This window comes from Formica exsecta, unplaced genomic scaffold (assembly GCF_003651465.1).
Source record: "Formica exsecta isolate Colony F162 unplaced genomic scaffold, ASM365146v1 scaffold1779, whole genome shotgun sequence".
NCBI lineage: Eukaryota > Metazoa > Arthropoda > Insecta > Hymenoptera > Formicidae > Formica > Formica exsecta.
Genome location: NW_021849094.1, coordinates 13,720 through 25,708, shown reverse-complemented (window position 1 = coordinate 25,708; position 11,989 = coordinate 13,720). Strand labels below are relative to the sequence as shown.

The 11,989-nt window shown below is 30.5% G+C and overlaps 3 protein-coding genes across 5 annotated transcripts; 1 reads left to right on the top strand and 2 right to left on the bottom strand.

Annotated features, from left to right (window-relative positions):
* Window positions 1-250: 250 nt before the first annotated feature.
* Window positions 251-2,107, bottom strand: LOC115233542. Of its 2 annotated transcripts, none has more exons than XM_029804029.1 (2): window positions 1,872-2,002; window positions 251-1,263 (listed from the first exon to the last, which is right to left on the bottom strand). In XM_029804029.1, the coding sequence occupies exon 2, from the start codon at window positions 1,242-1,244 to the stop codon at window positions 585-587; it is 660 nt and encodes a 219-aa protein (XP_029659889.1). In that variant the 5' UTR covers window positions 1,245-1,263; window positions 1,872-2,002; the 3' UTR covers window positions 251-584. The 2 variants fall into 2 exon arrangements, with proteins under 2 accessions (XP_029659889.1, XP_029659888.1); XM_029804028.1 differs by having other exon boundaries at window positions 252-1,263; window positions 1,854-2,107.
* Window positions 1,850-5,488, top strand: LOC115233541 (protein KRI1 homolog). 2 transcript variants are annotated; one of them, XM_029804025.1, is made up of 9 exons: window positions 1,850-2,079; window positions 2,353-2,432; window positions 2,628-3,035; window positions 3,230-3,546; window positions 3,681-3,862; window positions 3,956-4,215; window positions 4,299-4,562; window positions 4,671-4,828; window positions 4,898-5,488. In XM_029804025.1, exons 1-9 carry the CDS (start codon window positions 1,971-1,973, stop codon window positions 5,484-5,486), a joined length of 2,367 nt encoding a protein of 788 aa, XP_029659885.1. In that variant the 5' UTR covers window positions 1,850-1,970; the 3' UTR covers window positions 5,487-5,488. The 2 variants fall into 2 exon arrangements, with proteins under 2 accessions (XP_029659885.1, XP_029659887.1); XM_029804027.1 differs by having other exon boundaries at window positions 4,671-4,818; window positions 4,898-5,126.
* Window positions 5,489-5,504: 16 nt separating this feature from the next.
* On the bottom strand, window positions 5,505-10,653 carry LOC115233543 (putative gustatory receptor 28b). The gene is made up of 7 exons (XM_029804030.1): window positions 10,180-10,653; window positions 9,672-9,940; window positions 9,195-9,377; window positions 8,699-8,948; window positions 8,458-8,526; window positions 8,279-8,368; window positions 5,505-7,829 (listed from the first exon to the last, which is right to left on the bottom strand). The coding sequence occupies exons 1-7, from the start codon at window positions 10,483-10,485 to the stop codon at window positions 7,677-7,679; spliced, it is 1,320 nt and encodes a 439-aa protein (XP_029659890.1). The 5' UTR covers window positions 10,486-10,653; the 3' UTR covers window positions 5,505-7,676.
* Between the last annotated feature and the right edge of the window lie 1,336 nt (window positions 10,654-11,989).

The following is an 11,989-nucleotide window of genomic DNA, read 5'->3' as shown; positions in this document are numbered from 1 at the left end:
AGACGCTAGAAATGCTTCGAAGCATTGCATTAACCAATCAGAATATATAAATCTTTATTCTTTTTGTCGTGATTGGTCAATCAAACGCTTCGAAGCATTTCTAGTGTCTTCCCGACCGCAGCTATATTTTACTATGAGTTCAAGTCTCTTATTGGCAGAAACGATGCAATGACGTCATTAATCACTCTAACCTACATTCGAAAACCATAAAGAAAAGCGATAATCAATGGTATTATATCAAAACTATATACTGTAGAAGAAATTTTATTTATTACGTTACTTATAAGAGAGAAGGTGGAGGAATTAGAACAAATACAATATTTACAATACGCAGAACGAATTTTGTTTAAAAAATTGATAGAAAAAAAAAATTGATTTTAATTTTATATATATTTTGTGAAGAATATGTGTAATTACTATATGAATACTATTTACATATTAATATTAGTTAGCTTTATTATGTTAACAATGCCTAATGTGTAGAATAAACGGATATCACAATAGGAACATTTCTGTGCGATAGATAGAAGAAACAAAGATATATAATAAACCAATATAAATAATTAAATATAATACATATAGTTCTAATTAGTTTTGCAGATCATTCGTTCACGTACATATGGTACTGGGAAACATTCTTTATCAAGTAAAATAGTACGACCATTAATATTAAATAATATATCTCCTGTATGTGCACGCTTAAATTTCGGCACAGCAGTACCTTCGCCGAATGTTATTATTTGTTTTTTACCCAATATCGAACGCACGAACACAGCTTTGTACAATTTCTCTGCAGAATTATAATAAATTCTAAACGGGATCATTCTACTGCATACTATAAGCGAGACAGACGCGGCAAAAGAAAAGAGCACTATGCCTGCCCTAGCTAGTTTACTTAGAGGCTTTATTATACCACCATTGCTAAATGTTTTTGTCGGTTCTTTTTCCACTGGTGGATTTACGTAAATTATATATCCTGTAAGGAACACACTAAGAATAACACCTATCCATCCAGCATTATGTGCAATGGTAGTGATTATATTGACAATTCCTTGCTCTCTATATATGATTTTGTAATCATTGCTTATATTGTCCTTAAATCTAAATTTCTGTTCTGCGATGATATTTGTCCTATTAGAGTAATGCGGATAACTTCTTGTGATTTTAGTTACAGATCCAAAAATTATATTCTTGTGAAAAGTAGTTCGGCACAAAATGGGGGCTTTGCTCAAAATACAAGCCATTCTTGTATAGTCCACAATTCTGTAATTTTAAATGTAAATATATATATATGTATGTCTGTGTGTGTGTATATATATATAAGCATTAAAATATGAGTATGAGTATTTAGATTGTTCATCTTGTAATCAATGTACATATAATTATTTTTAGTATTTTTTTTTTTAACTATATATATATACGTATATATCTTTTTTAAGATGTTACTATTTATAATCATTTACAAAAACATTACTACAATAGTATTTCATGTATATTACAATATATTGAATATGTATATATATATATATATATTATAGAATAAGCACAATTGTCTATGTCTATATAAATATAATTGTATATATGACGGAAAAATAGTATCTAAATTATGAAAAATTAAACAGTTAAAACAAACTATATTTTGAAAAGTTTTATCTTTACATATATATTTGGAAAATGCAGAAAAGTTAATGGGAATATATGTAAAATAATAAAGATGTTTTATTTTGTCATACTCGGTTACTAATTAAATCTAAAATGAGAGATTTTTACTCATACTCATATAAATTTAATATTTCTCAACAATATTATAATACTCTTTATATTCTAATAAATAGGTATCAATAAAATCATACCACACGTAGAATGCGTACCATCGACACGTTTCGTCAAAATTAGGTTATCTCGCAAGTGCAACGTGCAACATTTGCAGTTCAATGCGTTGTGATTAGCATTCGTTTCTATCAATTAATATGTCTTTATTTAATGACGATAATTCGAATTCTGATGCAGAATTAAAGATAAATACGGAATATGCCAGCATTTACGATAACTTTCGTCAAAAGGAGGAATTACATAAACGTGAGCTATAACCCTAATCTGCAGTCTCAAAAATAGTAGTAAAAACTATAAATTATATTTTATAAACAAAATATAATTTAGTTTGCTATATAAAAGAGCATATTTTAGCAGCACTATTTAATTAATAACTACCTGTGTAACAATTAATAGTTTAATAACATTCAATTTACATAATTTATAGATGTAGAGGTACAATTAAATAAAAGATAATGTATTTTATATATTAATATATTATAAAAATATATATTCTCTATATTTTGATTCATCTTGCAGTAAAGGCAAGATATGGAGAGGATGCTGCAGCTTCAGATGACGAATCCAGTGACAGCAGTTCATCAGACGATGATGAAAATGTATGTTGACTTCTTTAACAAATCTTTAACAAATTGCTAGTTGCTTTTATGATTGTATATATTTCTTAAATATTTTTTAATTTGTAAAATAAAGAATTTTATTTTTTAGCTTTGATTTGTGTATTTCATAACAAATTTAATTACATATAATAATGCTAATTGATTCCAAAAAATAATTAATTTTCTTTTTTTTAGATCCACAATCCACAGTTTGATAAAGAATTTCTTATAACTTTGGCTTGTTTGAAAAGTAAGGATCCACGTATATATGATGAAAAATTTAAGTTCTTTACTGATATCGTCAAACCTGACACATCAAGAGACACTGAAGCAAATGAACAGGAAAAGAAGAAATCAAAGAAAGAAAAGGCTCTTTTTTTACGTGACTACGAACGTAAGATTATAATGGAAAGAGATGGGCATTTCAGTAGCAGCGAAGATGAAGATGATGCAAGACAAAAAGCTAAATCCAGAATGCCCACTTATGTAGAGGAACAAGAACAATTAAAAGATAGTTTTAAAAATGTTTTAAAAAATGAAAATGAAGATGAAGATACTGATCTTCTACAGATAAAACAAAAGACAGATGATGAAAAATATAAGGTGAATAATTATTAATTATTTTATATATATATTATCTTTTATCCTATCTTACAATTAAATAATAAGATTATTTTTGTACGTCTTACAAAAAAAAAGATAAAATATGAAGAAAGTGCTGTGGATTAGAGAAGATAATTTATTACTTTTAACGCTATATATCATTATATAAAATAGTCATTGTTTTACTTCTTTAGGAAGAAGAGTCATATAAGGAATGGTTGAAAGGTCAAGAGGTGAAGATAAATCCCAAAGACGAGGAAGTGCTCAAACCATTGCGTGAATTCTGGACAGATCCTAATTTGGATGCAAATGAAAAATTCTTAAGAGATTATATTTTAAACAATAAGTATATGAAAAATGAGTCTTATAATACAGACTTAGAATATAATGAGATGATTCATGATAGCGATGAAAATTTATCAGAAGATGAAAAAACTATCCAGAAGCAAGAGGAATTTGAACGTAAATACAATTTTAGATTTGAAGAACCTGATCAAGAATTTATCAAAAAGTATGTTTTATTATTATATCATTACATGTTAACATATAATTATATGTTTACATGTTTACATGTGTTTATTACACATTTATACACAAATGCATTACATAATTTCTGTTTATTTATGAAATTTACATTTTATTAAGGTATCCACGAACAATGGAAAATTCAATGCGAAAGAAAGATACGCGCAGAGCACAGAAAAGAGCAGAAGTTAAACAAAGAAAAGAGGAAGAAAAACAACGAAAAAAGGAGGAACTAAAGCAATTGAAAGCATTGAAAAGAAAAGAAATAGAAGAAAAGATAGAAAAATTAAAAGAAATTACAGGTAAGATGAGATTTTCCAACCCCCAAACACTTGTAAAACTTATATGAAATTGTTGAACTATTTTTTTATCTAATATATCCATACCAATTATAGGAAATAATGATATGCATTTCGAAAATGTTGATTTTGATGCTGATTTTGATCCAAATGAACACGATAAAAAGATGAAAGAACTTTTCAACGACGAATATTATGCTGGTGGTGAAGACGAAAATCAGAAGCCAGAATTTCCTGAGATTGATGATGAATTAGATATTGAGCCTACATGGGACAAATATGACCCGACAACAGATGAAATTGACATGAAAGCTATGTCGAATGAAAAACCTCATTGTGAAGATCCAGATTTTAATGTGCTTACTATAATTTTTACCTACATATATTTCGCCGATATATTTCATTGATATATTTTATACAGGGACTTTACTGATTACAGATGGATGCTGATTACGATGAATCTCGAGATTTGCAGTCCGAACTCATTGAGAATACGAAAAAAAGAAAACGAAGAAGGCGCTCTAAATTCGCTGAACTTATTGCAAAAAAGAAACCAAAATTTGATCCAAAACAATATTCTTCTTACAAAGAATATTTTGATCAATATTATTCATTGGATTATGAGGATATGATTGGGGATTTGCCTTGTAGATTTAAATATAGAAAAGTTGTACCAAACAATTATGGATTAAGTGTTGAAGAAGTAAGTATTTATATAAAATTTTATTAGAATAATAAGCTCTATAAAATCAAGAAAATTAGTTGTAATGATAATAATTTTTGTAATTTAATGTATATTTTGTTTTTCAAGATTTTAATGGCTGATGATAAAGAGTTAAACAAATGGTGCCCTTTAAGAAAAGCTCTTAGATATAAATCAGAGCATGTGGAAGAGAATGATGTTCGAATGTATAAACAGAAGGCTGCAAATGAAGCAAATAAACAGAAAGTTCTTAAAAGTTTGTATATGTAAGTGTTATACGATTAAAAATGTATTATATTTACTAGATCATATACTAATCATACATTTTTGTATAGCAATCCGGAAGAAAAAGCAGAAGGAAAAGATGAAGCTGTCATCGAGCAAACTAATACTAGCAGTAAGAAACGCAGGCAAAAGAAGAAAATTAAGATTAATGGTCCTAATGTGAAAGTTATTAATACTGATACTGTTTCTAAGAAAAAAATAATGAACATTGCAGAAAACAACGCGCAGAATATTTCTCATGGTAATAAAAATGATGAAAGAAATGCGCAAGATAAAAATGTAGCGAATAAGAATGAGAAGCGAAAACGAGAAAACAAATTAAGAGACGATAACAGTCCTAATCCTAAGAAAATGAAGACAGATAAAGCGGGAAGAGAAGATTCTCGAATAGAAACGGATAACGTTAGCATTAAGGTAGAAAACAATGGAAAGATAACACCCCTCTCTACCGAGAAATCCACAATCGCTCGAAAGAAAAACAAGAATAAGAATTCTCAATTGAATAAAACGAAGACCGGTAAACGCAAACCAAATAACGATGATCCAATGATGTCCTTGGGAGCAGAAAGACTAAAGGCATACGGAATAAACGCTAAGAAATTTAAAAATAAGCTGAAATACGGCAATAAAAAATTGTGAACGTAAATTTTATATATATATATAATAGAGTATATAATATTTTTCTACTCTAGTATTTTTAATTTTATTTCTTTGTATATTTCTGATTACATTGTAAAGTTACAGCAAAAGCTGGATGGATATGATTGTATATGTAAGTAGTTTGATGAAAACAAAGACATACACATACAGATACAAGAATAGAAAGGGGACAACGGTCGGCGACTGCGCGCACCCTGCGAGTAGGAGTGGTCTCTGGGGTTAAGGCGGATCCGCTCTCAGATGATAAACGACATTTGCGGATTATTAGGATTGTAGACTGCTGTTTGTGTTTGCCTTTCCTCAATTTCCATCTCTAATCCAGCCCGTATGCTTCGGTCGGGAGAAAAATGCACCCCATTGATCCGGCACGATGTACAGATTTCACTTACCGAGTGTTCGTATCTTTTTTTTCCGACTGATTATAAAGAGATAATTATAATTTAAAATATTTTAATTATACACCGCAATTGTTTTTATTTTTTAAAAGTCTTAATTTTTGAAGTGATATATATATAAACCTCTCAGAAATATTCGCGCTTAAGTTATCAACTCCATTTTTTATAACTTTCTTAATTCTAATACCAGAACATTAATCATATGTCATTTGGTGCTAAGATGTAAAAAATTACCAAATTTGCAGGCTTAAAATATTTACATTCAAATACATAGATATTTTTTTTCATTATACAATATTTTACGTCGATCTTCTTATGTAATGCTAAAGAATAAGTTAAAACCGGTTATTAAATTGAAAAAAATGTAGCCGCGTGTAATTTTAAACAAAGATTCGATCACTCGAGGAAAAGGATAGTTTTGTAATAACAATATCGTATCATCGATAATGTATTCGCGATGTCTCTTAAGAATTTTATTTAACGGGAGGGGACAATGGGACACATTGGTTGGCATCCATTCGAACCGGTCCGCACTCAAACCCTCTTTCTCCCCTGGGCACAATAAATCAATCCCTTTAGCCCGAGACGAGAGTACCGTAGTAGCAGGTGGCTCGTGACGGCTACCTACGTTCGCGCCCTTAATTCCCAATTAATGTTATCCTCGATGTAAACGGCCTCTGTACATCCCCCTTGTTCACGAGATCCATACGTTCGAATATGTTTTCTTATAAATGATATATATCGAATGAAACACCGTGAGTTTCATTAGAATATGCGCGATCGCATTTTGCGAAGAATCCTATAATAATATCTCAATTCTTTTTGTTTTATACAAAAATAAGATCGCGTGTACAGTAATTTTTCACAACATAAGCTCGACGAAAAAACAAAAAGAAAGTAAATAAAAGAAACATGAAATTTGCGCATGTATTGAAAAAATATCAAATCTTATCACACGCGCGCGTGTGCATTGCTTAAGTATATTAAATATTATATAAAATATAAATTATATAAAGAAAAAAATATATTAATGTTATATAAAAGTCATATCATTGGCTAAAAAATTTATAGAGAGAGAAAAGAGAAATCGGGAAGAGAATTCGAGAATCGCGCGAAGGTTTCACGTAACTCATCACACGTGTAATTGATTGGGAATAGGAAGCTGCTTCGATCAAGTTAGGCGCTATTAAATTACGGGAAGACCGAATTTCACGGACTAACGCCTCCATCTGGATAGTAGTCGAGCAGGGTAAGTGCACTTGGGGTAGTGTAATTGACACAATATCCCCGTCGGCGTTCTAATTGGCGGAAAATCGTCGGGGTGAATTCGGTCATCGGATTCTCGTTAACCGATCAGACAATTAAACACTTTGCAATATCATTTCTTTTTGTGTCTTTGATATCGTCAAAATAAGAATATAGACTTTTTTTTTTAAATAAGAGAATTATAATGCACGTATTATAAAATTAATTTTATAACGCTCTACAAATCTTTTGCAATTACTCTGCTTATAAAAACCGATAGAAAATCGAAAAAACAAAAATAATCACACACATATATTTATAAAAAGATATATGATACATTTTATTAAATATTTCAATTTTTGTAATATATATTTTTTCATGAAAGAGAGATTCAACATATAACAGCAAACGCTTCTTTTCCTTTTTGCATTACAAATGCGCATAAAATATACATATTTTAAAACAATCACACACGAATTTTTGACTTTTAAAATCTTTCCGGATTAGTAAAAAATGTAATGCGTAAAATTTATATTTGGTCATAAACATAAGTTGTAAGACTACTAAATGTAGTTAAACTTGTTCCATTGTTTAGTATGGAGGAATTTTTTGTAGAATTTGACTGTGGTAGATCTCCAACTTGGATGAGAATTACGAGATACGTGGTGACTGAACCAATGACCTGAGAAAAAATAGAAAATTTGATAACTTTTATTTTAATTTTTTATTTAAAGATTGTCATTTTTATCTCTCTCTCTTAAATATAAAGAGATTTCTGAATTAGATTATATTTTAATCTGTTTTACACACACCGTTTTAACATTATCACGTTACATATGTATACGAGATTTTATAACTTATCATAGTTAATTATCTTAAATTACAGGTATAGAAATTATAAGGTTCAGACTAAAGTACAGAATGATAAAGTAGATAAAAACTCAAACTAACTTAAAGAAAAAGATGTTATTAGGATAGAAATTAAAGTAAAGTAGACCAACTAACAAACAATGACAGTTCACGCGATTGCGTAGGGATCTAATATTTTATATGTATAATAAATCTTTAAAGCTATCATTTTATATTCGAATATTTTAAATATTAGATTTAGATAAAATTTACATAACTCACCCCATGAATAAATGTATGATCCAGATTGAAAAATCCACACGCCGTAAAAATCAAGGGATTTTGTATCAGTTGCAAAGTGAAGTCCCGTATCTAAAGAAAATCACTTAAATATTAATTCACCTTTTATCTTCTTGTGTTATATTTGATTAATTAATTTGATAAGACGATAAGGAGCTTGCCTCCGCGCGAAATTCTTTGCTGGTGGATGGCTCGTACAGTTCGCAGATTATGTCACCTGTATTCGCGGCCTGTGGAAATTATGACGAACGTATTTAAACATTACAATTGTAATATTTCATATACAACGACATAATCTATTTCTTTTTTTTTTTAACACTTAAAGAATTTTAAGACAATCAATATTTTTCTAATTATAAAAAATAGGTTGAAAATATGTTACTATTTTAAAATATTGCTTGCCTCAATGCTTGCCAAAGCGCACATATGATTTATTATGAGGACCTTGGACGCATAGAATAGAATCCAGCTAACGACTTCTATCATCTCCTGTCGGAATACCTCTTTGCTGAGGGGCAGCCAAAAAATCGAATAAGCGTAGTATAGAAGACTAGTGATAAACACAAATGATATCGTCATAGAACAGAGAATCTGTATGCCGTACGCTTCGTTCGTGCTCCTGGTTGCCTTAATTAATTCCAGATGAACCTGCCTTTGTTCAATACAAAGAGAAACTGTTAATTAATGCCAACCAAATCATTTCGAAAAAATACATCATTGCATTATAAAATCATAATGTTAAAACGAAAAACAAAGGTGCTGTATGCGATTATAAAATTAACAAGAATTTATTCAGGATACGTGGTAATGATTTTGTTTGTACATACACACATGCCATGCGTATTTTTAAGTGTGCAAAAACCGTGTAAAAGCCTTTATTCAAACGTGCAGGTCTCACTTGCAAGCCCTCATCGTTTCGGTGTTTTCCTCGGATCTACGATCCTGTTGCGTCGGGGATGTGAAGGTTTTGTTCCACTCATCCTTCATTTTCAGTACTCTTTTATGCTGCGGCGAATCGGGGGTAGTGGTTAACATGCGTTGCAGCAAACTGTTTAGCTGCTCGAATCGCATCTTCGCGTACCTTTAATTAATTTTTCTTTGGCATAAATGCGGCAAGAGCGAAATATGAGAAATTTTATTGGAAAATGTCATAAATTATAGTAACTTTGCGATTTTTAGAGCATCATAATTATGATACATTTGCATAAATAATCAGTTTAAAATTATTGGAAAAATTTTTATATTTATATTCTCTTTGTATTAAATTATTTTTATATTCAAATGTATAGGAGAATCGATCTGATACGATACACAATTAATTAATTAACAAAGCTCTTCATTATATCGTTTAAGTATTCAAAGCAAATTATCGTACCTGACCCAGTGCAAAAAGGACACGTCGGTTACATAGAGTAAGGCGACAGGGTAGTTTACGGCGAGTATAAGAACGATTTTGCTATGCAAGGGTGTATTTTCTACGAACATTCCATTGTAATTGATTATAACGGATACGATAAATATCAATACAATGAATCCGAGCGCGTAAAGTTGATTCAAGTATAATTTTCGATAGTTCTTCGGTAATCCCATTAGCTCCATTGTTTTCTCACACATCGTGATACGCATCATTGCTTCCTTCATGCGCTATGAAAATAAAAAAAGCAAGATACCAGTTGATTATTTCTATTTAAAAACAAAAAAATTCGAAACACGAGACAGTCTAGTAAATTTAATAGCTTATTTCGAATTTTTAGAATTGAATAAAAAGAAAAGTATGTTTTAGATTTAAAAAGTTTATAATATATATTAAAGTTAATCGTGTTAGATTTTAAAATTCTCGTTTACGATTTTACTTTCGCTTTATCATCATCTTTTAAAATTACCTTTCTCCTCAACCAACCGCTAGGGACGAGAAACAACGTGAAACATATATTCGCGTAGAAGATCGCTCGGAATATCACAACGCCGAAGTCATTTGCCTTGTGTGCAAAGTAGAGATACATATATTCCATCGAAAACTTCATCAGAACGCAATAGATCACCAGACAGACGAACGAGTACGCGATGTTCAGGATCCTTCCACGCTTGGTGGTCCAAATTCCTATCCCCAGGACAAAGTTCGCCACGAGCAGCGGCATGATCATCTCGTGTAAGGTCTTCGGATGGAACATCTTCGATGATTGTAACATTCGTCGATCTGAACAAATAGCACTTTTTGTCGACTGTGAACGTGCACACACACATACACACGCGCGTGGACGCGCACGCACGCGGATATCTCGTAGCTGAGAAATGAACGATGAATATCGAGGGTGGCTACGTGTCGCTTCGCGTGCTCTAACACGGACAGCGTAATGCTAAATGCCACCTTAATAAGTGGTCGATGGTAATACGACCGAGGGTGGTCGGTGGTCGAACAAGTGGCGACGGCGCGACCCAAGTAAAGGATATTTGCAATGTCTCGTGATGTCTATGTCTACGTCCCGAAGGATTCGTCCATTTCATGGTCGATATTGACTCGCGAGCGCGTGAATAGCCTTCGCTATTCCTGTAAATAAACATGCTGTTTTCCGGAATTTTTGAATTTTTCCGTTTTTCCAAAACGAGTAGATGTTAATTACTGTGGAAAATAAATAAATTAAAGAGGAATTTTGATAGAAATTCACACATATACGTTTCACAGGAAATGATTATTTTCAATCATCAAGGAAAGATTAGCTCGACATAATTGTTAAATTTATTTCTACACATTTTCTTAGTTTTATCCTTATATATTGTTTATGATAATTTTAATCAGAAACGTTAAAAAATAAAAAACTGAAATTTTGTATTAAAAATTAAAATATTAATTTATTCTAAGTTGTTTATATATTTTATACACGTACTGTCTCACACACATGCACACATTGCGTTTTAAATTATTTTTGTAAGAAATATGAGAACGCAAAGTGTATCAATCCAATTTAATGATGTTAATTTGTAAGATACTAAATAATATGACAATAACAATTATTGATAAAATTACAAAATAAATAATGACAAATTTAGATAATGACAAGACGCGTGAAATAAGCGACGGATATATCGGATGATCTTGTAATGGATGAATACCCACGAGACTTTACCGGGGAGATCGATACCGTGCGAAGTATCAAGCTAAGAGCTATTTTATTAACGACACTGGGAGAGTAAAAAATGCCAATATTATATACTAACGTAATTGTAAAATAGGAGCTTATAACATACAATAGAATGTTAATAATCTCTTTTTTTATATTTCCAAATTATTTTAGTAATTTAAAGAAAATAAATATTTCATGTCAATGTATTATCGCAGATAACTATTTTATTAGAAATATATATAATTTAATAATTCTGCATATAATTATCGTGGATATTGTAAAAAGTTTCAAGTTCGAAAGGTCATATACTTTGATATGGATCTTGATAAGACCACTAACGTTGTAGTAATAAAAGGAAATGAATAGCAAAAATGAAGATAGAATGAAGAACATATAACAAAATGACCTGACACACACATTTCGAATATATGTTTATACGATCGTGTAATATTTCTATGTCCAATAGTTTTTATCATGATTGCAACGAACAATTAACGATTTTCAAGTCGAGAATATTAAATCTCTAGAAAAAAAATATGACATGCAAAAGTATTTTCTATTTTATTATTGT

What these genes read in the sequence shown, in the direction of transcription:
- LOC115233542 (XM_029804028.1), bottom strand. Translation starts at nt 1,244, where the DNA reads ATGGCTTGTATTTTGAGCAAAGCCCCCATTTTGTGCCGAACTACTTTT.
- LOC115233541 (XM_029804025.1), top strand. Translation starts at nt 1,971, where the DNA reads ATGTCTTTATTTAATGACGATAATTCGAATTCTGATGCAGAATTAAAG. An exon ending in CAGATGATGAAAAATATAAG is followed by an intron (nt 3,036 to 3,229) that starts GTGAATAATTAT and finishes TTACTTCTTTAG; the next exon opens with GAAGAAGAGTCATATAAGGA. An exon ending in GTTCTTAAAAGTTTGTATAT is followed by an intron (nt 4,829 to 4,897) that starts GTAAGTGTTATA and finishes ATTTTTGTATAG; the next exon opens with CAATCCGGAAGAAAAAGCAG.
- LOC115233543 (XM_029804030.1), bottom strand. Translation starts at nt 10,485, where the DNA reads ATGTTACAATCATCGAAGATGTTCCATCCGAAGACCTTACACGAGATG. An exon ending in TCCTTTTTGCACTGGGTCAG is followed by an intron (nt 9,378 to 9,671) that starts GTACGATAATTT and finishes AATTAATTAAAG; the next exon opens with GTACGCGAAGATGCGATTCG. An exon ending in ATCATACATTTATTCATGGG is followed by an intron (nt 7,830 to 8,278) that starts GTGAGTTATGTA and finishes ATTTTTTCTCAG; the next exon opens with GTCATTGGTTCAGTCACCAC.